Source organism: Perca flavescens, chromosome 1 (assembly GCF_004354835.1).
Source record: "Perca flavescens isolate YP-PL-M2 chromosome 1, PFLA_1.0, whole genome shotgun sequence".
In the NCBI taxonomy this organism is placed as follows: domain Eukaryota; kingdom Metazoa; phylum Chordata; class Actinopteri; order Perciformes; family Percidae; genus Perca; species Perca flavescens.
Window position 1 is genome coordinate 8,641,711 of NC_041331.1, and position 26,973 is coordinate 8,668,683.

At 41.9% G+C, this 26,973-nt stretch overlaps 1 protein-coding gene across 3 annotated transcripts in view; it reads left to right on the plus strand.

The window, feature by feature from the left end:
* The window catches only part of adamts17 (ADAM metallopeptidase with thrombospondin type 1 motif, 17), a 157,053-nt gene that overhangs the window by 80,931 nt on the left and 49,149 nt on the right, over positions 1–26,973 (plus strand). For all 3 annotated transcript variants that reach the window (XM_028576079.1, XM_028576088.1, XM_028576099.1), the window contains 7 exons: positions 1,861–2,001; positions 6,208–6,358; positions 9,994–9,997; positions 11,739–11,836; positions 12,260–12,405; positions 12,951–13,123; positions 14,741–14,868. In XM_028576079.1, coding sequence (XP_028431880.1) covers positions 1,861–2,001; positions 6,208–6,358; positions 9,994–9,997; positions 11,739–11,836; positions 12,260–12,405; positions 12,951–13,123; positions 14,741–14,868 — 841 coding nt within the window. The remainder of the gene's footprint in view (positions 1–1,860; positions 2,002–6,207; positions 6,359–9,993; positions 9,998–11,738; positions 11,837–12,259; positions 12,406–12,950; positions 13,124–14,740; positions 14,869–26,973) is intronic.

Here is a 26,973-nt window from a genome sequence, read left to right on the forward strand (position 1 = left end):
GGCAATGTCAAAGAAATCCTGTTTGATGCGTGTTATTTCAGCATTAGTGGTGGGGAAATGTATGGGGGTATGTGCGCTGTAGCAAAGCGTTAAGTACTTGTGCTATGATACGGCTGAGTGCAGACTGCGATATTCTCACTGCTGATGCTATGACTGTTTGAAATGATTCTGATGCCAATATTTGTAATGTTACAAGGAGTTTAACAACTACTGGAATTGAATGTGCGATTTTAAGAGCCGTAGAATTTTCAGCGCAAAATAGAGGTGCGCTTTCACAGGCGGTTTTTGTACATACCACGGAATACATAATTAGGCGCACTTTACGCTTCCCCTCCCATCTCTTTATGGGAAACTCCCACGTCCCCTTTACCCTCCCGTGAATGTATATACGTGACACGGAAAAGCGCAATTTGACATTTTCACTCCTCTTCGCCATGCTTTTACGCGCACTTTGCGAAACAAATACGCCTGAAGTGGGCGCAAAAGTGTTAGTACATCTGGCCCAGAGTGTTCATAATCATCATAGATCTCCAATGGGTGGAATCTGTCAATCCCCCTCATCCTCCAAGTTATCCCACCACACAATGCGCCATGACAACCGCTATTTTACGTTGGACTTTACACCTACTAAGGGCTAGGAGTTAGATTTAAGTTGTAACTTTGTTGTAACGTTAGAACTATTTCAGCTGGTGCAACCCTTAAAATGTTAGAAGCGCGTAAACTCAGACCAAAAAGCCTTCTTTTGCAAGATGTATTTTTAATGTCTTCTTCCGAATTACGCTGTTTTTGTTCCTACACATTTAATAAAAGACAGGAATATAATAATGTGCTGCATGGATAAAAAATCTGTATACATAAAAGGAGGTGATACATGATGATGATATTTGATGCTGCCTGAGCAGAGAAACTATGCAGGAGGAAGTGATGCGTAAAACAAGCTGGACTGGAAAAGAATTGAATAAGTCACACACCTCAGTCACAACTTGCATCTGACCTTCAAATTAGCCATATGTCTACACAAAGGAATGTTTCAGTTTCCAAGGTAATCAGAATCCGTTTTATTGGCCAAGTATACTTACATACACAAGGAATTTGACTTGGGTAAGTGTTAACTCTCTATACATTAAACAAGTAGATATGTAGAAGTAAACATTCAGTAGACAAATAGTAATATAGACACATACTGTACAATAGAGACAACAGTATACATATAGGCACATAACATATTATACAAATAAGACATAATATCAAGACACATGGAGTGGGATGTAAGGTGTAAAAAGTAATAGTGCAAAGTAGTGTGCAAGATGCATTTTGGAATGATAATCCTTACACTGTGTCTACTTAACATGCACAAGTATTGCTCATTGAAAAAATGCTTCAAAATATATCTACAAAGACGGATTGAAAAGATGGCTGGTTAACTCTTGGGCTGCAAGTAACGATTATTATCATTAACGATTAATCTGTCGATTATTTTCTCGATTAATCGGGTAATTGTTTTGTCTATAAAATGTCAGAAAATATCAGAAAAATATCCAACCCAGTTTGTCAAAGTCCAAGTGATGTCTTTAAATGTCTTGTTTTGTCAGTCCAAAAACCAAAGATGTTGAGATTAATATGATATAAAATGAAAAAAAAATCAGGAAATGTTAATATTTGAAAGGCTGAAAACTGCATTTTCTGCCATTTTTGCATAAAGAATTACCTTAATGATAAATCGATTATCAAAGTTGGTGTTTATTTTTCTATAGACTAATCGATTAGTTGACTAATCGTTGCAGCTCTAGTTGACACCCTTGTTTGAGAAGCAGCTTTACTCTTTGACGCAGTGTCTATGTGTCCATGTCTTGTCCTCAGCATGGGCATGAGCCATGATGACGACCATGCCACGTGCACTGGTCACTCGGACATCATGTCTGGGGAATGGGTGAAAGGAAGAAACCCCAGCGACCTGTCCTGGTCCTCCTGTAGCCGCGACGACCTCGAGAACTTCCTCAGGTGAGGCTGATCTTAAAGAAAAGTTTTACTGGCATGCTGTAAGATAAAGTGTTTTTCCTATTTTTATTCATTTAAATTGTATTCATGGTGTTATATTATACAGAAGTTATGTCAGGAAACTTACAGATAGGGTAGGTCTAGGTCAGGTTACTTTATTTGTACCCGTAGGTAAATCTGTAAAAGGTGCAGGGCATTCAGGACACACAGTTCAGAAAACACAGACAACATACAGTGGGGCAATGAATAACAATGTAAACAGTTAAAGTGCTCCACTGCTAATCAAGATGCTACAATATCTAATGATACCAATAAAAACACTTAAAACTGACCAACTTGTCACATACTGACACTGACACAGTGGCTCTCAGCATCAGATACCGACACACAAAAAGCACCCTTTATAACAATAATAATAACTTTTATTTATATAGTGCCTTTCAAGAATCCCAAGGACACTTTACAGAATTACTGTGGCTATAGGACTAAAGGAGGTTATAGGCTGTGGTAAACAGGTGGTGTTTCAGGAGTTTGAAAAAAATCTCCAGGATGTAGCATTTCGGATGTCTGTCTCCGAAAGTACAGAATGGGAATGGAGAGCAGGTCAGCGTCTGAGGAGCGCAGGTTTCGGGGTGGGGTGTATGGATGGAGGAGGTCGGAGAGGTACTGAGGGGCCAGGGCATGGAGGGATTTGTAGGTGAGAAGGAGGATTTTATATGTGATGCAAGACTTAATTGGGAGCCAGTGAATGTGGATGAGGGTTGGGTTGATGTGCTGCCAGGTCTTGGTGTGGGTGAGGACCCTGGCTGCAGAGTCTTGGACATACTGGAGCATGTCTAGGGTTTTGCTGGGGACCGCAGACAGGACTCCATTGCAGAAGTCCAAACGGGAGGTTATGGAAGCATGAATGATGGTTTCTGCCACGGAGTCAGAGAGTGATGGCCGGAGTCTGGAGATGTTTTTGAAATGAAAAAAGGCTGATTTGGTGATGGATTTGATGTGAGTACGGAAAGAGAGGGTGGAGTCAAGGATTACACCAAGTTTGCAGACCTCAGATGATGGGCAGATGGCGCACCCATCAACATCCAGGATGAGCTCTCCAACCTTCTGGAACCGTGCCTTGGGAGCCACAACCAAGAGCTCTGTTGTATTGCTGTTCGGTTTGAGTAGGTTGTTTCACATCCAGGCTTTGCTGACATTCAGACAGTTGACCAGGTAGAGAGGGGGAGCTGAGTGGATGGTTTGGTGCTGATCTAGAGCTGTGTATCATCGGTGTATGATTGGAAACTGAGATCATGTTGCTGGATAATCTGGGGGGGAGCATGTAGATGGTGAAGAGCATGGGTCCAAGCAAAGAGCCTTGAGGCACGCCTTGGTTGACCAGAGCTGGATCGGAGCGGGAGTTGCTAATGGTGACAAATTGCTTCCTGTGTGAGAAGTAAGACTGAAACCAGGAGAGCGCTGTGCCAGTGATGCCAGGGTGATGAGATAGGTGGTTGAGGAGAATGGTATGGGAGATTGTGTCAAAGGCTGCGGAGAGGTCGGGGAGAATGAGTATGCCGATGTGTCCAGCAGTGGTGAGTAGGTCATTTGTGATTTTTATGAGGGCGGTCTCTGTACTATGATACAGTCTGAATCCTGACTGAAGTGGTTCATAGAGCTGGACATATGCTGATGGATTAGTCGGCAACTGCTTTTTCCAGGATTTTATTGGGTATGGAAGGTTGGAGATTGTTTGCATCCTTTGGATCCAAACCTGGCTTCTTGAGGATAGGGGTGACTGAGGCAGTTTTAAAGTAGGTGGGTACTACGCCAGATTCCAAAGAGCAGTTGATGACATCCACCATGATGGGACACAGGACAGGCAGACATGCTTTGACCAGGGCTGTAGGCATTGGATCCAGGGAGCAGGTGGAAGCCTTTGCTTTTGTGACCAGCTTGGTCACTAGATGGTTGTCCACAGGCATGCTTTTCCTACTATGACAAGTCAAAATGTCTGCTGTGAAAAAGGTCCATTAGAAGTGGATGGGGCACACACCAGGAGCTACTGATGGATAAGATCCACTTTGGCCTGGAAGAAATCCAGGACCTTGGTGCAACAATCAGGTTCAACCGGAGGTTGGTGGGTGTCAATGGGGCGTAGCAGGCAGTTAATAGTGGAAAACAGCATTCTGGGGTGTTTTTGCTGGTTGCCGTTGAGGGTGGTGTAATAATTTGTCTTGGCTTTGGAAAGACCTTCTTTGTAGGAGCTCACATGTTCTTTGTAGGCCTCCAGGTGGAACGTGAGGTCAGTTATTTTATAAGTCTGTATGGGACGCACCGGGCAGAGCAGCAATTTAACCGCAGCACTGTGAGATGACGTAGTATAATGTAGAATAAACAGTAAAGATAAGTATGAAAGACCGGAAATCCATGTTAAGAGGCAGGTTGGGGTGATGGATGGGTCAAACAACACAGGTCTTTGACCCAGGAGACTGAGGTTCATGTCCCGTTCTTGTGTGTCATGTGTCACTGAAACGTACATTTTGTAACCCCACTCATAATCTTTTCCCCAACCCTAACTCTGTGGTTAAATGATGCCAAATCAGTCCTGACACAGAGCGTCGAAAAGTGACGCCAAGGGTCCCGACCAAGTACGTTGAAAAATGACACCAAAGGAGTACCCAGAGTCCACCGGATGTCCCTAATTTTCAGCCAGATGTCCCTCACCTTTGGCTTTCTTCAAATATCGCCGTTGATGGGATTACATTGGAATGAGTTGAAAGCCGCCTGCGTCTGATTGAAATACTAAAGGAGACTTTTTGTTTCAGTAACTAATGCCAGAGGTAACCAAGCGTCGGCTTTTGATGCGCTGGGAGCAGTGTTGGTCATCTTACTTTAAAAAAGTAATTAGTTACAGTTACAAATTACTTCTCCCAAAAAGTAATTGAGTTAGTAACTCAGTTACCACATTATAAAAGTAATTAGTTACTCAGCAAAGTAACTGTGACGTTATTTTTTATGTTGTATAACATCTTTAACGTCAAAGATGTTGCTGACCCGAAAAATTCAGCGTTGCTTTGGGTTAGCAGCAGCAACAAGTGTCGTGTTAGCATATGTTGATGTGAGGTGCTTCATAAGATTCACGTTGCTTGAGGCAGACGTGGATAAAGTTGTATTTTCCTGGGCATAGCGTGCATGTTACATAAACGTTCTTGCCTTTAATTTCAATGAGTGAGACGTAGTGCCGGTACTTCCAGTTCGAGAACGCTACCTTTGAATTTCCCTGGCTCGTCGCCATTGTCGCTGTCTTTTGTTTAGCATAGACAGTATATGGTGTTTAGTGGTAGTCAGAGCGTGCAGTGAGACAGCGTGAGCAGGGCATCCGCACACCCAGCCAATCATCATCGCATTTGCAACGGTGTCATCATCCCCACTCCTGCTCTCTTCAGGCAGCTGATGTGCAGCCAAAGCCTGACACCTCGCGCTTCATTCAACCAAATTGTAGTAACGCGCCACTTTGCATTCTCAGTAACGATAACGGCATTGCAACGATGGGAAAAGTAATTAATTAGATTACTCCGTTACTGAAAAAATAACGCCGTTAGTAACGCTGTTATACTTAAATGCCGTTACTCCCAACACTGGCTGGGAGTGAGAATGTGTTTGCATGCAGATTATATAAATAGGAACATCATTATATATGTAGGTGTATATCGAAACACAGTAGTATATCAATAGAAATTGGCGCCACAGGCAGGTGTCAACCTAATGGCTCATCCCAGCCCATTTTGGACTGCATCTTAATCTGCAAACAGCATTTTTGCAGAATAAGATATATAATAATCCTTATCAGCCCTGGGAAACTACAAAAATAGCTGCAAAAATGGTGTGATAGATATCACACATGCAAATTAGTCTTTGCTTTGGCTTAAACTGTACTGTATATCCCTTGATGTTATTATCTTTAATGCTCATCTACATCTACTTACAAAATGACTACTAACGATGTAAATGTATGAATGTGTGTGTGAATGTGATCAGGGCGTTCCTGCAAAAGAGGTTGCCTCTCAGTGAACGATCCCTGAATAAATAAAGGTAAAAAATAAAAATAAAAAAAAAGCTAAGTCTCTTGGATTCAGATTTGATAATGAAAAGGAAACTCTTTGAAATTGAGCAGTTCACTGGTGAGCACGTTATGAATCGTTCTCTTGTGTGTCTTTCAAACAGGTCCAAAGCAAGTGGCTGCCTTCTGCACACAGACCCCAGAAGCCGTTACCAGGTCCGGCTTCCTCCCAAGCTGCCAGGCATGCACTACAGTGTGGATGAACAGTGCCAGATCCTGTTTGGATCTAATGCCACTTTCTGCAATGACATGGAGGTACAACACACTCCATTTGTTCTAGTATTTTAAATCTCAAATGCTATGAGAATTTTCTCTGCTGAAAATTGCTCCCATAGGTTGTTTGTTCAAGCAGCAATTGCGATCAGAATTACTCATCGTTACTTTTCTTGTGGCGGTGCCCTCTACTGGCCGTAGTAATTATGACAGGAGCAAAGCAAAAGGTGATGTGACAAAGTATAAGAGTAGGGATGCACCGAATCCAGGCTTTTTTGACTGGGTTCGGTTTCTGCCGCACCTTATAATTTTTTTCCACCAAACTCTACACTTGCGCTGCGCGCGCTACGCTGGTTGACGTAATGTAGGTTGACCGTTCAATGCAGTAGGCTGAGAAAGTGAAAATGGAACTCGCGAGCAGAAATAGCGCCGCCCGGCAGCACCCTCAGCCAAAAGAAGCCGACCCAAATCGAGCCACACGCTCAACCCGCAATGTCGACCAGTCCCGCGACGGCCAGGACCCCAAACAACACACAACATCGCTGCTGCCAAAACATCAGTGCGTGAAACATCCGAAAGAATGTATGAAGGAATCCACAGACAGCAGCCAAAACGCAGCAACCCCAGGTACGGCAAAGGAAGGACAGTCACTGCTAAAAACTTGTGTTAACCAGACAGTGCCTCTCCCGTGCTGTCAGCTGTTCTCTCTGCAAATGAGTGTCCCTACAGTCAGTGGGAGCGGAGCGACCGAACGGCCGGCTGCTGCTTGTTAGCTAACGTTAGCTTTCTAATTTCACCCACCCAACATGCCTTCATCATACACTGGTTAGTGAAAATTGCCAAACTACATTGGCACTCATCTGGCGATAGCGATGTGCTTTCCTAATGTGAAAAGAGCGTGGGAATTCAACATTAAGTTGTTACATTTAACCATTTTAGAGGCTGTGGATGTTGTTTACTTCATTAATGTGTTTACTGTGTTAATGGACTGAGGATGGGAGGTGGATTCGGTATTCGGCCGAACCCCAAAAATCTGGATTCGGTGCATCCAAGAGCACCAAGTTCCTCATAAGGAAGCATGTTGGGGTGGTGGATGGGTCAAACAAACACCAGACTATTACCCCGGAGACCCCGGTTCACGTCCCAATTGAAATTAATGGCAAGTTTTTTTAACTTTACAAACGTCCAGTTCAGCGTCACGTGTGTAACCAGAAGAGAAGTAATGTCTGATTTTAAACCAAACCACCATCTTTTTCTAAACTTTAACCTACCATACACTAGATTAGAAGACTTTGAACAGACTTTAAAAAAAGACTAAAGTCTGATACCATTTCATATCTAAAGACAATCATCTCACATCTAACGTTAAAGTCATAATATAGCCTAACTAGAACTGCAAGCAGTTATGATGGGGTCCAAACCTCCCGGCGCCAGTCAGAGATTACTGCGGCAGAGATGTTGTCATTGCAAATTTCCCATTTAAATGCATTAAGTTAATTGCCAAAATGCGTCTACGTTCATTATAACGCCCCCTAATGGCCGATCCTCACCAAATTTGGTACAGCGCCTCAGAGTGGGATGTCGAACAATATTACTAATAATTATTAATTCATAATTTGGACGAGTTTGTGTTTTGTGGCTAGCTACGGAAATTGGTTTGGTTGTAAATTTTGCATACTTTAACATAGCACAAATCTTTTGATAACTTTTGGTCAGGTCCATCTGGAGATGCTACGTACCAGGTTTCATGCAGATCGGTCGCACGGCCTAGGAGGGGTTCGAAAAAGTTGGTTTTGCGCAAAAACTTCTTAGCGGAAATGGGCATGTCATATATCATCAGATTCAGCACGATTCAAGGAACACGTGGATGTAAGGTTTTCTAATGTGCGATGTGTAATGTGGGAGTTCTAGGCAAAAGCACGTTTGGCGTCATTATAGCGCCCCCTAGTGGTCCATATGTGTATTTCTTGGTATGTGAGCTCAATGAACCATTGTTCATCTACACTGTAAATTTGAAGTTGCTCACATTACTGTAACTGCAAACCTGGGTCGCATAGGCCACACCCACTTTGACGAATAAGTACCCCACTGTAGGCGTGTCCTCAGGAGATTCCCTAGATAGTACCCTCAAAATTTTGTAAAAGTCAGATAAGCCGTTCATGACATATAAACTTTATGTACTTGTAGCGCCCAATAGTGGCCAAGTTCTGCAGAATTTGTTTTGGAGGCCCATAGGGTCATGGCAAACAAGAATCTAAAGTTTGGCTTTGATAGCATTTATTTTGGCCGAGATATGACAAAGTTCGTGTTTTCGTAGCTAGCTACACAAATTTGTTTGTGTGTAATTTGCGCAATTTTAATCCGATAAAAATTCTTTTGATGACTTTTGTCAGGTCAGTCTGGAGATGCTACCTACCAAGTTTCATGCAGATCGGCCGCACGGTCTAGGAGGAGTTAGAAAAAGTATGTTTATGATAAATCGCGATTTTTCGCGCATAAAAGTATAGGTGGAAATGGCCGTGGCCTGTATCAGGAGATTCCACTGAATTCAGAGAAGGCGTGGAAATGTGTATTTTTAATGTGTGATGTACGGTTTGGGAGTTATAAGGCCAAGCGCGTTGTTTCTGCTATAGTGCCACTTAGTGGTGGAAGTGGCTGAATTTTTTTGGTCCGAGGTCCTTGCAGGGATCTGGACCAGTCCTGAAACTGGCACCCCCACACCATGTACGGTTTAGGCTGTAGCATCAGTTTTAGGCAGAGAAAAATGATAATAACTAGAACTGCAAGCAGTTAAGACGGGGTCCAAGCCTACCGGTGCCAGTCGCCCCCGACGACCCGGGGAGCACGCGAAAGCGGGACCCAAAGTGTAACGGTGGGGAGGCAAACGTCGGGAAATATCGAGAGGTGTGAGCCACAAGGTCTGCGGTACATTGCCGTTGCAAGTATCCCAGAGCCCTAAGGATTTTTGACAACCTCTCGTCCGTCTGGTTTTATTTTCTATAAAAGCTTGTAAAACATCAACCCTGTTGTCCATAGTCAATCTATGAACAGCATTTTTTTTCAGGAAAAACTGGGCTATTAGAATATTTGTGCTGCAGTGAGGTAACTTGAATGTGAAAAAGGTTGTAGGACCATAAAGACAAATAAATAAATAAAACGGAACATGAATCTGACAGATATATATTGATATCAGACACGCACAGCAATGCCACACGAGCATTTGTGTTGTCTAAAACAGTTCTATATATTTGGAGTCATCCAGTGCAAAAATAAACATATTGAACATTACAACTCATATATAAAGGACAACTATTTACATTTCTTACATACAGTGTATCAATCTTGGATGTAACCGTATGGATTAATTGCACAAAGACCCCGAAAAACTCTGGACTTCTAGGCTGGATACTCAACCTTCTGTAAGGGCTAAGAAGACATCAAAGACATCAGCAGAATGGGGCGACTGTTAGTGTTTAGCTCCAAAAGACTGTATGTTTCTACTATTTATTGTTATAAAGTTATTAAGTTATGAATCAGAAGTGCCGTTTGGCGTTGTATACGACACGCTCGACCTCAGAAGGGGTAAAAAGGCCCAAACTGGTCTACGTTGATTATAGCGCTCCCTAATGGCCTACTTTGCCAAATGTGGTACAGAGCCAGGTTTAAGGCATTTGCAGCACTTCGCTGAACCGTATGTGTTGTCCATTAATATTAACAGTGTATGGTTTAAACCTTCACGTTTAAAATAGGACCAACGTTCTCTGGTTTAGATATGAGGATGGAAATCGTCCTGCAGCCCCTATCCTCGTATGTTTTGGAGGACTTGTTGCATGTTTTTCAGTTTTCATAACATATTTGTTGTCTAACCCACAGTTAAGACTTGAGATCATTGATATTTAAAATGGAGGTAGAGTTACTCCAAAATAGGACAGGGGCAAAAAAATTATTAATAAATAAACACCAAAAAAAAGCATTCTGAAATATGTATCTATTTACTTCCCTGGAAAAACTAAAGATGAATCCTAAAAAGATCTTTAACAACATTTAGAAGATTTAATAAGAATCTGATCCTCTATTTCAGAGTTTCTCAAACTTTTTACACCACGCAACACTAATATGAGGCTCTCGAAGTACCATTATTATGACCCATAAAAAGGAGTGGCTCCTTAATAAGGAATAGACGGAAAAAGTCTGCTGTAAAATAATTACTCCAGTAAAGTATAGATACGCAAAATTTGGATGGCAGGTGTTACTGTCTATGAATTGTAATGCTTATACTACTTTTGCATTACTTTTGAGTTACTTTCACCAAAATAAAAGCGGAAGTATTCTTGGCAGGTAGCTTGTGAATTTCACAACAGGGTCAACAAAGTCTCATCTTTATCCACTTTAATACATCATAATTTATTCATATTATTTTGTATTATTAATCTGACGCTGCAAAGCTATCAAATAAATAGTTAAGTAAAACATAGCCTACTTAACACTGAATTGTGATGGACTAGAAGTAGCCTAATAAGTAGGATTAAATGAAAAATACCCAATTAAAATTGAATCAAAGTAGCCGACTTTTCACCGCTGATAAAATGTAATATTACGTGTAGCAAGACTAAACATTAATTTCCGACATGTTATCTGTCAGTTGCTCGGTCACATTGCTGTCGCCACTGACAGGACACTGATGTTGTCAGTTACCGTCTCTAGTTCTGACCACGGGAACATTGACGGGACAGCTCGCTTCAACGCAGCGTAAAAAACTCAGGAAAATAATGTCAAATGTATCCATCTCTGCAGTCATTTTAACCACTGAATTGTAACCTGTTACTCCCATCACTGATGGACACTATGATCGTTTTTTTCTTATCATCCATTTATATTTAATATCATTACGTTTCGGGGGGTGGGGAGTATTTGTTTTATTAGAAGAGAGCGACTAGGCAAGGTGTGATTTCTGTTTTTGTTTTTTTGTTTGTTTTTGTTTTCCTCGAGACCGCAGAGAGTGGGGGATGGGAGAGGGTTGTTGTTCTTGTTCTGTTGTGTTTGCCTGTTCTGTATGTTCAAAAAATATAAAAAATAATAATAATAATTACCCATTGAAAACCATAATACATAATGAATTTGTAAATGAGGAAAACTGATCAGCATAGTGGTATCCTGTACTGATGGAATTTGACAATACATTCATCTGATGCTGAATTGAATCATGTGAATACTGGTGTGTGTGTGTGTGTGTGTGTGTGTGTGTGTGTGTGTGTGTGTGTGTGTGTGTGTGTGTGTGTGTGTGTGTGTGTGTGTGTGTGTGTGTGTGTGTGTGTGTGTGTGTGTGTGTGTGTGTGTGTGTGTGTGTGTGTGTGTGTGTGTGTGTGTGTGTGTGTGTGTGTGTGTGTGTGTGTGTGTGTGTGTGTGTGTGTGTGTGTGTGTGTGATGTGCGCTGGCCTGTGGTGTTTAGTAGAGGGAGATGCATCCTGCAAGACCAAACTGGATTCTCCTCTGGATGGAACAGAGTGTGGAGCAGACAAGGTAGCACTGTCTCCCTCACACACTGCTTCCATGCACAAACACTCACATCTTCATCTCTCTCGCTGCTCATAGAAGCTGATGTGTGTATTTCAAGTGAACTAACAAAAAAAAACATTACGATACACACAACTCACGTTTCAGTTTTAAGTCCAAGATACGATTTTCTCAGGATGTATTCAACATAATGATCTGCAAATTAAATAAAAAAATCCTTTATTTATATAAGCTGTACAAAACAACAGGGGTGTTATAACATTTTTTAATGCATAAATTGAAGAAAATGACAGATTACATTTCACTGAAATTGTATTTATATTATTATTTCACGTGACAATAATATGTGTGTGTGTGTGTGTGTGTGTGTGTGTGTGTGTGTGTGTGTGTGTGTGTGTGTGTGTGTGTGCACATGCGTGCGTGCGTCAGTGGTGCAGGGCAGGCGAGTGTGTCAGTAAGACTCCCATCCCTCAACATGTGGACGGGGACTGGAGTCCATGGAGCCAGTGGAGCATGTGCAGCAGGACCTGCGGTACTGGAGTCCAGTTCAGACAGAGGAAATGTGACAACCCTCCGTATGTCACCCATCTGACTGTGTTTGTTTGTCTTCACTTTTCTCACATTGCAATAAAAATGCTACATTTCCCTTTTTAAATGCATAAAACATTACAAGAATGAAAGGCATTGATATGTCAACACAGGACAACTTGTATGATAGCACACATACAGTAAGTGAAAAAACAGGGTAGCTTCTCTACTAAAATTAAACCCACCTTAGAATCATAATACCCATGCAACCTTAACTTCTACATTTGTTTTACTGTACATTTAAGTGCGCATTTCATGAATCTCAGATTGGACAGAGAATCCACAGTCAGTGTCTGTACAGTAGCCTACATTACACCAAAACAAAATACAGCAAATTCTTATGTCTTTGCACTAAGTGTACAATGGACGTTATGTTGTAAAAACCTTGGAACATTGGAGGCAGATCCCGACGGAGTAGAGTGTTCACCTGCTGTTTGATGCACACATGGAGCTTAAAATATCTTTTTGCTTTTTGTAGTATGATGTAAAGATAAGAGTATTGTACTATGAGTAAACCCGTGTGTGCGTGCAGGCCTGGACCTGGTGGGCGACACTGCCAGAAGTCCAGTGTGGAGCACAAGGCTTGTGAGCATCCTCCCTGTCCCAAGGGAGCGCCCAGCTTCAGAGACCTGCAGTGTCTGTCTTACAACAGACACGCAAACAGCAAGAAGAAGGGCAGCATGCTGACTGCTATTATTAATGATGGTGAGACACATACACACACACACACACACGTTTTTTTGGCAGTTTGCAGATTATCTGTATCAGCGTTTTATTTGCCTGATAACCAATAGAGTTAATGAATTAAAAAGTTCTAGTTTGGCAAAGCTACAGTTCTGTGTCTGTCCCTCTGCTTCGGTTTCACTCACCACTGAGTCTGACTTAATGTCCCGCCTACAACACTATCTGACAATCTTTTACTGTGTAGTATGTTGAAAGTTTCTAATTTATTAAATAATTGCTTAAAGCATTTAAACAAAGTTTTGTGTTGGAGTTTGTAACAGTCCAAACACACACGCACACACACACACCTTTTATACAGTGCTGTGGTACTCGAGTCCGGTCTCCTCTCGGACTTGTTGGTATTTGCACTCAGATTGCCTCGGACTTGGCCATTGGTCTTGCCATTTTTTCTTAAACCTAATAACCATTGATTTGATTCTAAATCCATTTAGAACAGGCATTTACATTGGTCACCTGGTATATGCCTGGCTGCTTCATATGCCTCTGCATAGCGTGCACACACGGAGACATCAATCATTTTCATTAAGGCCACTAACACAATGTTGGTGAGCACTTTGCGAGCTAGAGTGTAATGAATATAGGGAGCGCCAAACAGCAGTGAATCAGAGGAATACATTTTTATTTTCTCATTGTCTCGCAGCAGTTATGTTCTAAAGCACCAACAAACATCTCCGCGGGAAGGTGCAGCATTGTCGGTTGATGAGTGAATGCAGAGCTTCATCCTGTCTGTTTCTGTGTGTCTGTGTCAGTTAAACTTGTTAATCATTATGAGACGCTAGGGCAAAGTAGCGGTTGGGAGTGAGATGAGACTACACCACCTGTGCCCTGTTATTGGCTGGGGGTTACACACCAAACCTTTACTGACACCCAGAAGCATCCTGCACACAGTAAAATTAAAATAAAAGAGAAAATCCAGGCAGATAATTTTTTTTAATTTGTTTTAAATTCTGCAGAAAATTCTGCAGAAAATTCTGCAGAATTCTGCGCCTGCAGATTCCGTGTGCCCCTGTTCATGAGTTTAATTTTGCTGTTGACTGTGATGATGATTTAGTTTGTTTTTAAAGTATTTTTGAATGGAAACACATGTTTTTGTATCCTACTATTACACTAGTAGTTGGGGCTGCACAATATATCGTTTTTTTATCATCATCGCATCAACTGGCGCAATATACACATCGCGAAAGGCTGCAAAATATTGCGAAAGAGACAAAACTGATTTTTTTGTTTTAGTTGAAAGAATATCAGTAGAAAACTGCACATTAAAATGTAATGTCATTCTTTTTTAGTGGTGCCTTTTATATTCAATTCAATGTTCAATTTGTTCAATAAAAGAAAGTTAGAAATGAATTCCTTTCATTTGTTTTAAATTCAACAAGCACTGTGTTGTATTCTAGCAGAATACTGAAAGCAGCAGAACTGAGTACACTTTAATAATTGTTTATTTATCGCAAGTAATATCGTTATTGCAATATTCTACATTATTGCATATTTTCCTCATATCGTGCTGTGTGTGTGTGTGTGTGTGTGTGTGTCTGTGTGTGTGTGTGTGTGTGTGTGTGTGTGTGTGTGTGCGCGCAGAGAAGCCGTGCGTGTTGTTCTGCAGCCCAGTAGGTCGAGATGTCCCAGTCCTGATGGCTGACAGAGTGATGGATGGGACGCCCTGTGGACCATACGAAGCCGACCTGTGTGTGAACGGAAGGTGTCAGGTACAAACTTGCACACATTGGGGAATACTTCTTCCAAATCATGTCATTGAATGGTACACATCAAATACCATTACACTTTCTGTGGCTGGTGGGAGTGTCAATGAAACGGCTCATTTGTGTGACATTGTGTGACCCCCCCAACATAGTACAAGTAGACTTTATATATGATCGTTTATAGATCTCAACATTTCCAACCGCAGTTGAAGGCAGCTTTAGTTCACAGGAGAGAGAGAGAGAAGAAGAAAACGCAAACATAGTGAGTGCTTTGTTTTTGCAGGAAACATTCAGCTATTACACAAACTCCTGGGCAGTTCAGTGCTTGTGTTTAATTTTCACCCTCATAATGTTTTTCTTTCTTGTGGCAGTGATGTTTCCTGTTTCCTGTATGGGACTCTCACACCACCTTAAAACACACTGACACAGTCTGATCCCTGGTTACATGATTAGCAACCGCAGCGTGACGTGGGATTGTGTTTCTCCAAAAGTTTTATCAAACGTCTTTTTATTAAAGCATACAATTTAACATACATTCCACTTATACATTCTGAGAATCTTTTTTTATAACTAATTCAAAAACCAAATAAACAGTAAACTTAAAGTGGTACAACAATAAACCAAGACAAAGCAAAACAAGACATGTAACAACAATACAAAAATGATTTGAAGAGCACCACCAGGCTGACCACGATCCACCACACTATCCCGACCCCCTATCCGCCCGATTAACCCCTCTCCATGTATCTCCACCCCATCCACCCTCCCTTGCTGAGACCTTCACTCTAAAACCATAACAATTGTCATATATTGTGTGCTAGGATGCGGACTGTTGTACTGGATTTGTAGTTTTGAGGTATGATATGAAGGGTTTCCATGTTTTATTGAATAATTTGAGCCTGTCTTTCAGCGTATACCTTATCCTTTCCAAATGAAGTGTGTTAAATAAATCCTCTAACCACATCTTAGAGGTAGGTACAGTTGTGCACTTCCATAAGGATTAATCTCTTTGCTATTATGAAACAATAAGAGAGAAAACGCTGTTGTGCCACACTCAGTTTCTTGAAGGTCTCCGATATTCCAAGAATGATGAACAGAGGCTCAGGTTTTATAAGTATTTAAGTATTTATGACCTCAGACATAATGTTACATATATCGATCCAGAACAATTGGACCCTTGGGCATAGAGCAAAACTATGGAGAAGTGTTGCTATGGAAGAGTGGCATTTATCACACCTAGCTGACACCTCTGGGTATATGTTATGTAGTTTCTCCTTTGAGTAATGAAGCCTGTAAGAGCCAGGTATAGTTCTATTATTTTGAAAGGACATTTCTGGTAATCAAGGCACCTGGTGGGGTCGGAGGAAGCAAAGTAATATTATCTTTTCACCTGTTCTGGTTTTGTGACTAAGAGAGGGGGTAAAAGGGGGAAGTCTCATTTTTTGCTGACCGCTGTTTCACGCTTGTTTTACGCCTTTCTATGCTGTTCATAACTTTTGGGAACAATTTTGTATGCCAGTAACACAATTATGGGATGTATTGGAAGCAGAACCTTGTTTGTGTTGGTGCAAATTAAATCGTGAACTTTAAGCGCGTCTGGCAAGTTATTCCCTTTCTCAGCCTCTCGGCGGACAAAATCAAGTTTCAGATTGCCGCCTACATTTGTCAGCAAAAAATGAATAAAAGAAAAGAAAACGCGCTCATCTGAGGCGGTAGCCACACGCGGAGATACTGGATCATCGGCCATTGAGATCGCGCACACACGTACGCATGGTAATTAGCGGAGAACGGTGGCGCACGACAGCTTAACACCCGAACAGCGGTATGTAACCTGTGTTTTGTACTGTGTTATGGCTTATTTGAAACACAGTTTGAACGGGTTTCTGCCACTTGTTGGTGTTGCTGTTGTTGTGGCGGGTTGATTGCCGCTGATCGGGTTTATGTCCGCTGTGTTTGGAGCTGGCTTGTGTGTGTTGTGACTTCAGCGTGTTGGTTATGATATTGTGCCTGCATGGGATTGCTGTGGCTATTGATGTTGTTGGCTTTACGTTGGATTCTTACTGTGATTTACATCCGTCTGCATGCACAAAATGAGTGTATCAAGGGCTGGTTCAACTTCACTTGAAGAGGAGAAAAAAAAAAATTATTCTGACTGAAAAGGCTCTGGCAAGCAAGATTGAGTCAATTCAGAACCAGCATAAAAAGGAATTAAACAAATTAAAGAGCCAGATACGGTCTCTCAAAGAGCTTATGAAAAATGCTTCACAAGTTAAGGCACAATTTGATGTTCTGTTGCAATTGTCTGAAAGTGCCACCGCATTGCACAAATCTCTGATGTCTTTAATCCCATCTGATGAACATGAAAAACAAAATGTATGGTTCACCAGCATCACTGAATACAATCAAGGATTTATTGAGGATGTTAAAGTGTGGCTTCCAAAACCTGGCAGGCCTCTTTCAGAGCTAACTCATGATGTTGAGTGTCACCAGGAAGCTTAGTCAGTGAAAGAAAGTGGGATTCATAAGGATGTGAAAAAGGGACAAGAGCATCCATCTTCTCAACATGACCCGAATGACATATTGCAATCTGACAGCATATCGAACCTAAGCAGCAACAAACAAAGTTCAAAATCAAATGTTTCCAGCACTTCATCTACACGTCTAAGAGCAAAGGCTTAAACGTCTGCTTTGCTTGCCCGTCAAGGGTTGCTAAAAGAAAAGCATGCTCTTGAGGAACAGGAAGAGAAATTAAGACAACTAAAAGAACAACTTCAGCTTGAAGCTGATGTAGCTGCATCAGTGGCAAAAGCAAATGTTCTAAGGACCTCTGGATCTGGTGTGAGGAGTGCTGCTTCTCAGCGATCTAATGGCATGGAATCATACTTTAAGAAAAAGGAAAAAACTGTTGAAGTTCTTAACATTGATGCAGATACTTTTGTTCCACATAAACATGGAAAAGATGAAAAGGGAAAATCAGCAAGTGGAAATTCTGTTTTACACCTTGGAATGCCAAAACAGAAAAGGGCAGACAATACCAATTATCTCCAGCAGAGGCCCCTAGAGCCTATGAGAAAGAGCACAGTTCTAAATACTGGTACTACAGCGCCTCCAGTGTCTCATCACAGAGATGTCCATACACGCTTTTCCACAAATACTAACAGTGACCAAAACCACATGTTGTCTATAATGGAAAACCAGAATAAGATAACAGCAATGCTGGTGCATCAGCAATGTCTTGCATCACTGCCTAAGAGAGAGATCACAATATTTGAGGGGGACCCTCTACAGTACCATGCTTTCATGCGGACCTTTGAACAAGTGGTTGAGGAAAAGACTGACAATGCTGAAGATTGCCTTCATTTTTTGGAACAGTACACCAGGGGGCAACCACAACAACTTGTCAGAAGCTGTCAAGACATGACTGGCCCAGGCTATGCAAATGCAAAGACTTTACTGCGAGAACACTTTGGAAATGAGCACATGATTGCATCTGCCTACTTGGATAAGGTCTCTTCATGGCCAACAATAAAATCTGAAGATGGAAAGGCTTTACAGGCATACAGCCTGTTCTTGCGTGGATGTTGCAACACCATGGAGGAGGTGCATAGTCTTTTATAAATTGAATACTCCTGCCAATATGATCACTGTGATTAAAAGATTGCCCTACAAACTGAGAGACAAGTGGCAAACAGTGTCATGGGACATCCAGGGAAGGCATCGCCAGAGAGCTATGTTTGTTGATATTGTGACTTTTATGGAGCACCAAGTGAAAATCATAACAGATCCTGTGTTTGGAAACCTACAGGATGCTCCAGTGTTGGTGTCAAATAAAGAAGGCAGCAGGACAAAATCACCTCGCTTTAGATCTACTGGACATAGCTTTGCCACTGCTGCTACTACATTTGAAAAAACACTAACAGAACACAAGGTTAAAGATGGTTATTCACCTGAAAAGACTTGCCTGTATTGCAAGGGTGGGCACTTGCTGGAGTTTTGTACTCCAGTAAGAGAGCTCAAAGTGAGAAGATTGATTTCCTAAAAAAGAATGGAGTTTGTTTCGGGCTGTTTGTGTATTGGTCACATCAGTAAGGAGTGCAGGAAACGTCTCTCTTGCAAAACATGGGGCTTGAGACACCCTAGTATGCTTCACATTCACCGCACGAACAAGGGAGCACATGCAGACAACGGCAGGAGCAATTCAGAGAGTGCAGTGGGCAGTTCTTTGGTTGCAGTCCAAACCAGTGGTCTTACTGGGGCTGGTGAACAAGACTTTAAGCTCGCCATCATACCAGTCAAGTTCAAATCTAGGAGAGGTCAAAGGACAGTGGAAACCTATGTCTTTTTGGACCAGGGCAGTTCAGCATCCTTCTGCACAATGGGTCTGATGGATAGACTGAATCTCTCTGGGAGAAAAACAAGGATTCCTTTGCACACCATGGGCCAAGAGAGAATTGTGGACAGTAGTATTGTGTCAGACTTGGATGTGGCTGGATTGAACGGTGGCTGGTACTGTAAAATCCCAGATATCTTCACACAAAGAAGGATGCCGGTGAATAGGAGTAACATCCCACGACAGAAAGATCTGCATAAATGGCCTCATTTGAAACATGTGTACTTGCCTGAGATAGATGCAGATGTGGAGCTTTTGATAGGCATGAATGTGCCCAGAGCTTTGGAACCACTCAAAGTCATCCAGAGTGTGGATGAAGGGCCGTATGCCATCAAGACTATGCTTGGTTGGACAGTAAATGGACCACTTGGTGGAGAATGTTCTGATGGACCTGTGTATCAGTCTGCAGTTACCATCAACAGAATTTCTGCTGTGACACTTGATGAACTCTGGAAACAACAGTTCAAAAAAGACTTTCCAGAATGGAGTCAGGAAGAACAGCCAGGACTTTCAAGGGAATACTGCAAGTTCTTGGAAATGGCTAACAATACTGTGAAACTAGTTGATGGCCATTGCAGTATTGCTTTACCCCTAAAGGACAGAACGATAAGCATGCCTAACAACCGTAAGATTGTAGAACAATGCATCCTTAATCTGAAGAAAAGGTTTATCAGAGATTCATTATTTCACAAGGACTACACTGCTTTCATGAATAAACTTGTATCCAGTGGATATGCAGAGAGAGTGACAATCAAAGATCTTGAACGCAGCGACGGAAAGGTTAAGTATATCACACACCACGGTGTATACCATCCGAAGAAAGGAAAGATCATTGTTGTCTTTGATTGTGCCGCATCATTTCAAGGCGTATCACTAAACGCACAACTCCTGAATGGTCCTGATCTGACTAGTACATTGATTGGAGTCCTGACCAGGTTCAGGAAAGAGCCTGTTGTTCTGATGTCTGACATTGAAGCAATGTTTCACCAAGTTCAAGTTCCAGTGGAGGACGCAGACCTGTTGAGATTTATTTGGTGGTCCAGTGGAGACTTCAGTCAGTGTATGGAGGAGTATAGGATGGTTGTCCATTTGTTTGGGGCAACTTCTTCTCCAAGCTGCGCTAACTTTTCTCTCCGAAGGTGTGCATAGGACAACAAAGACTTCTTCAGCCAGCAAGTGTTTGAGACCATCATGTACAGTTTTTATGTGGATGACTGCCTTGCTTCTGTGGCCTCAGAACAGGATGCTATGTCCCTCTATAAAGACCTTAAAACCATCTGTGCCAAAGGCATCTTTCATCTAACAAAAGGGATAAGCAACAGTCGCAATGTGTTGGCTTCAATACCTGAGGAAGAGAGAGCAAAGGAGGTCAAAGACCTGGATTTAGACCATGACTCACTACCGGTTGAGAGAGCTCTGGGAGTGAGTTGGTGCATCCAGTCTGATACCTTTAAGTTCAGCATAACCATTCAGGAGAGACCATTGACCCACAGAGGGATCCTTTCAACTGTCAGCTCTTTCTATGACGCTCTGGGGATCCTAGCTCCTGTGGTTTTTACAGCTAAAAGGATTCTTCAGGACCTGTGCCGGAACCGGCTAGGATGGGATGACTTTATACCACCAGTGGTTGCTCAGGAGTGGATGGACTGGTTGAAGGAGCTACATCAGTTGGAAGGCTTCAGCATCAGGCGATGTTTAAAACCACTAAACTTTGGAGAAGCAACCACTGTTCAGTTGCATCATTTCTCAGACGCAAGTGAGGAAGGATATAGTACTGTTACCTATCTGCTGCTCCGCAATGAACACTCCCAGACACACAGTGCCTTCATAATGGGAAAATCCAGGGTGGCATCTTTAAAGCCTGTTACCATCCCACGCATGGAGCTGACAGCTGCTGTTGTAGCAGCTTGCATGGACAAACTGTGGAGAAAGGAGATAAGACTACAGCTTCAACACTCTGTTTTCTGGACAGACAGTACCTCTGTACTAAAATACATTAAGAATGAAACTTCAAGATTTCGAATCTTTGTGGCCAACAGGGTCTCAGAGATTCACAAGGTCTCTAAAATCTCAATGGAGATATGTGAACACTGTACATAATCCTGCAAACCTTGCCTCCAGAGGTGTGAGGGCAGAGCCATTCCTAAAGAACGAAACTTGGATATTTGGTCCCGCATTTCTCTTGCAATCAGAAGAAGAATGGCCTGTTAACCCAGACATGTTGCAAGAACTTCCACCTGGACACCCTGAGGTCAAGATCTCAGCTGCAATTGAATTTTCTACAGTTAAGGACGAAGATGATGCAGTGACATGTTTGATCAACCGCACCACGTCTTGGACACATCTAACAAGAGTGATGGGCTGGATCCTAATATGGAAGGCTTTGCTTATGAATCTGAGGAAAAAGGACATGGGTGATTTCAAGCATAAACTCTGTGGTGGTTATCTCTCTTTGGGAGGGATCAGAGAAGCTGAAATCAAAATAATCATGTTCTGTCAGAGAAGAAGTTGAAGAATTCTCGTACCTCCAAAGGGAGAAGGTGTGAAAAGAAACAGCCACATCTATAAGCTAAATCCAATACTGGAAGATGGTGTGTTAAGAGTTGGAGGACGGCTGAGTAAGGCTGCCATGCCTGAAGAGTCAAAACATCCTGCCATACTAGCTAAAGACCTTCATATCTCTGATCTCATCCTACGACATATTCATCAAGAGGATGGCCATGGAGGTAGAAATCAAATGTTGTCAAGGCTACGCCAGAGATACTGGATCCCTGGTGCCAGTGGTTTAATAAGAAAAGTCTTGGCAAGATGTGTCATCTGTCGTCGGCTACATGGAACTGTAGGTCAACAGCAAATGGCTGACTTGCCTGTAGACAGAGTTTCTCCAGAAGAACCTCCCTTTAGTCATGTTGGAGTTGACTACTTTGGTCCGTTTGAGGTCAAGCATGGGCGGAGTCTTGTGAAGAGATATAGAGTAATTTTCACGTGTTCAGCAATAAGAGCAGTACACATTGAATCTGCCACCTCGCTGGACACCGATTCTTGCATTAATGCCTTGCAGCGTTTCATTGCAAGACAAGGGCAGGTCAAAGAGCTATGGTCAGACAACGGCACCAACTTTGTCGGTGCAGAGCGAGAGTTGAGGCGAGCCATTGAAGGGTGGAACCTGGAAAGGATCAATGATGTGCTCTCATTGAAAGGAATAAAATGGACCTTCAACCCTCCCACTGGATCGCATCATGGAGGAGCATGGGAGAGAATGATCCGTTCTGTCAGAAAGATTCTTAACTCTACTTTGAGGACACAAAGTCTGGATGAGGAAGCACTCCACACAGTGCTCTGAAGTTGAGTCAATCCTGAACAGTAGACCTATCACAAAGGAATCCACAGATCTAAATGACTAAGAAGCATTAACACCTAACCACCTTCTGCTTCTCAAAACTAAACCATGTTTACCACCTGGACCATTTCAGAAAGAGGACATGTATGCATGACGAAGATGGAAGCAAGTCCAATACATGGCTGACCTGTTTTGGAAAAGGTGGACTAAGGAGTACTTGCCACAAGTGCAGGAACGACCGAAATGGTCAAAGATCAGCGAAATTTCATTCCTGGAGACATCATACTTGTAGTGGATGATTCTGCACCCCGCAACTCCTGTATCATCGGAAGGACGAACAGAAGTGGTTCCAGACACAAGAGGACTCGTGAGACAAGTCCGGATTAAGACCCAAACCAGCTGTATATGCAGGCCTGTAACCAAGATCTGCCTTCTTCAGGAGTCAGCTGTTTCCTGATTGCTGTACTTTGATAACTTGACTTTTGACTGATTTGACTAGACTATTTTTTGACTTTTTGCTTCGGAGAGAAGACAGAAGATTGGATAAGTTTTTGTATGATGGACTATAAATACGTTTTTTGTGTATTCCCCTGCATGTGTAATATATATATATATATATATATACAGTGGGGGAAATAAGTATTTGACCCCTTGCTGATTTTGCAGGTTTGCCCACTTACAAAGAATGCAAAAATCTACAATTTTAATCATATGTACATTCTAACAGTGAAAGACAGAATCCCAAAGAAAATTCCAGAAAATCACATCATATGAATTTATTAAAATTGATAACCATCTGATGAGGAAAAACAAGTATTTGACCCCCTGGACAAACAGCAAGTATTATGGCTCCTACAAGCCAGTTAGTCTTTCTTTAAGACACAGCCCCAATCCGAACCAATTATCTACATCAAATACACCTGCCTCACCTCGTTACCTGTATAAAAGACACCTGTCAACACCCAAATAACCAGCATCCAACATCACCACCATGGGCAAGACCAAAGAGCTTTCTACGGACATCAGGGACAAGATTGTTGATCTGCACAAGTCTGGGATGGGCTACAAGAGAATCGGAAAGCAACTTGGAGAGAAAAGATCAACTGTCGGTGCAGTTATCAGGAAATGGAAGAAGCACCACACCACCGCCAACCTCCCTCGGTCTGGGCCTCCACACAAGATCTTGCCTCGTGGGGTGTCCCTGATCATGCGAACGGTGAGGAATCATCCCAAAACCACAAGGGGGGGAACTGATGAATCAACTGAAGGCAGCTGGGACCACAGTTACAAAAGAAACGGTTGGTAATACACTACGCCGTCATGGATTGAAATCCTGCAGCGCACGCAAGGTCCCCCTGCTCAAGAAGAAACATGTACAGGCCCGCATGAAGTTCGCCATTCACCACCTGGATGACTCAGAAGAGGCCTGGAAGAAGGTGATGTGGTCAGATGAGACCAAAATAGAACTTTTTGGCCTCAACTCAACTCGTCGTGTTTGGAGGGCAAAGAACACCGAGTACAACCCAAAGAACACCACCCCCACCGTCAAGCATGGTGGTGGCAACATCATGCTTTGGGGGTGCTTTTCAGCCAAGGGGACGGGACAACTCCATCGTATTGAGGGGAGGATGGACGGGGCCATGTATCGTGGAATTCTGGACCGACATCTCCTTCCCTCAGTGAGAGAGCTGAAGATGGGTCGAGGATGGGTGTTTCAGCACGACAACGACCCTAAGCACACCGCCAAAGCAACAAAAAGAGTGGCTGAAGAAGAAGCACATCAAGGTTCTGGAGTGGCCTAGCCAGTCTCCAGACCTGAATCCGATTGAAAATCTTTGGAGGGAGCTTAAAATTCGAGTTGCCAGGCGACAACCTCGGAACCTGAATGATTTGGAGGCTGTCTGCAGGGAGGAGGGGCCAACATCCCTGCCGAAATGTGCACAAACCTTGTCACCAACTATAAAAACCGTTTGACATCTGTGCTGGCCAATAATGGCTTTTCTACAAAATATTAACATGCTGTTTGTCCAGGGGGTCAAATACTTGTTTTTCCTCATCAGATGGTTATCAATTTTAATAAATTCATATGATGTGATTTTCTGGAATTTTCTTTGGGATTCTGTCTTTCACTGTTAGAATGTACATATGATTTAAATTGTAGATTTTTGCATTCTTTGTAAGTGGGCAAACCTGCAAAATCAGCAAGGGGTCAAATACTTATTTCCCCCACTGTATATATATATATATATATATATATATATATATATATATATATATATATATGTATATATATATATATGTGTATATATATATATATATATATGTATATATAATTATTACTGTGTATTAACTGTAATAATTAGGGGCCGGAATGTAAGAGCCAGGTATAGTTCTATTATTTTGAAAGGATATTTTTGGTAATCAAGGCACCTGGTGGGGGCGGAGGAAGCAAAGTAATATTATCTGTTCACCTGTTCTGGTTTTGTGACTAAGAGACGGGGTGAAAGGGGGAAGTCTAATTTTTTTGCTGACCATTGTTTCACGCTTGTTTTACGCCTTTCTATGCTGCTCATAACTTTTGGGAACAATTTCGTATGCCAGTAACACAATTATGGGATGTATTGGAAGCAGAACCTTGTTTGTGTTAGTGCAAAATAAATCGTGAACCGAAGCGCGTCTGGCAAGTTATTCCCCTGCTCAGCCTCTCGGCAGACAAAATCAAGTTTCAGATTGCCGCCTACAAAGCCTATGAGACTACGAGACTCTCTTTCCATAAATCATCTGGAATGGATACACCAAGTTCCTCTTTCCACTTAAGTTTATAATTTTCAGTAGATGGGGAACTTATTAATAAGAGATTATAGATGCGGGACATCAATTTACTTTTGTTAGGAGACAGTTTCAGACAGTAATCTATTTTAGATTGTGATTCAGTCTCAATTCCTCTTAAGTATTTCCGAACGTAGTCCCTAACTTGTAGGTAACTGAATAAGTTATTATTCCCCAGCTCATACTTCTCTGTAGTTGTGTGAATGAAGCAAAGACGCCTCCCACGTATAAGTCACCAATACATTGGACACCCCTCTCACACAACAGAGGTGTCAAGTAACGAAGTACAAATACTTTGTTACCTTACTTAAATAGAAATTTTGGGTATCTATACTTTACTGGAGTTATTATTTTACAGCAGACTTTTTACTTCTACTCCTTACATTTTCACGCAATTATCTGTACTTTCTACTCCTTACATTTTAAAAATAGCCTCATTACTCCTATTTCAGTTTCGCTTGGTTTTCATTCTAGCTTGTCATCGTTCAAAAAAACACACAAAAAAAAAAACTATCCAGATAAATCCCACTATCCGGATAGAGTGAATTTGATTGTGGTTGGATGAGAAGTATAAACATATACCATTCCCACACCTTATTGGTTTGTACGCGATCCATCGCACCTGCAAAGATCTGGTGCTAATACAACACCGGTGCCTTAACGACCGTTATCTACCGGACCAAATAGCAACGCAGATTTCGGCGCCTTATTTAGGTGCCACTTATTATGCCTGCGCTTCTCTCAGATGCTCCGAAAACGGACGTTTGAGGGAACTGAAACATCGCCGCATGGGACACTAGTTAACACTACACTTGACAGCAGGTAACGTTAGCCTACCGTTAGCTAGCAGCTGGAGTAAACACGGTTAAAATGCTGACAGCTAAACAGTGTTTCACTGTAGAGGATTGTAACACCAGACTATAGTTGCCTTATAGTTAATACATTTTTAATAAATCATTTCATTTTGACCCTGTGGCCTTAGCAATACACAAGCCGTTCTTTAATGTTGCCTTGTGCTCTTTTTAAAAAAATTTTTAGATCAACTTTTAATTGTTTTATATTTTTGAACATACAGAACAGACAAATACAATTGAACAAGGTGCTCATTTTATATATATGAGAAGAGATGTGTCACCTTTTTCAGCCCTTCTGAGTTTGCAGGTATGATTTTAATATAACATTATAGTCATTATTGCCTTTAGAAAAATGTTTTTTGTGGAGGTAGGGTAGTGCAATAATAGCATTTTTTCCCCCTTACATTACTTTTAGTTTTATACTTTAAGTAGTTTTTATAGTTTAAGTACTTTTACACTTTTTCTTGAGTAAAAAGCTTGAGTTGATACTTCAACTTCTACAGAAGTCTTTTTAAACCCTAGTATCTATACTTCTACTTCAGTACTGAATGCGAATACTTTTGACACCTCTGTGTAGAAAAGGCTCCATCCAGACTGGAGGGGGCAAATGTGGGGTTTCTAGCAATGGGTAACCGAAGAGAGATTGGTTTAAGATTAAAGGTGGTCTTGATTTGTTTCCAGGTACGGATGATGCTATG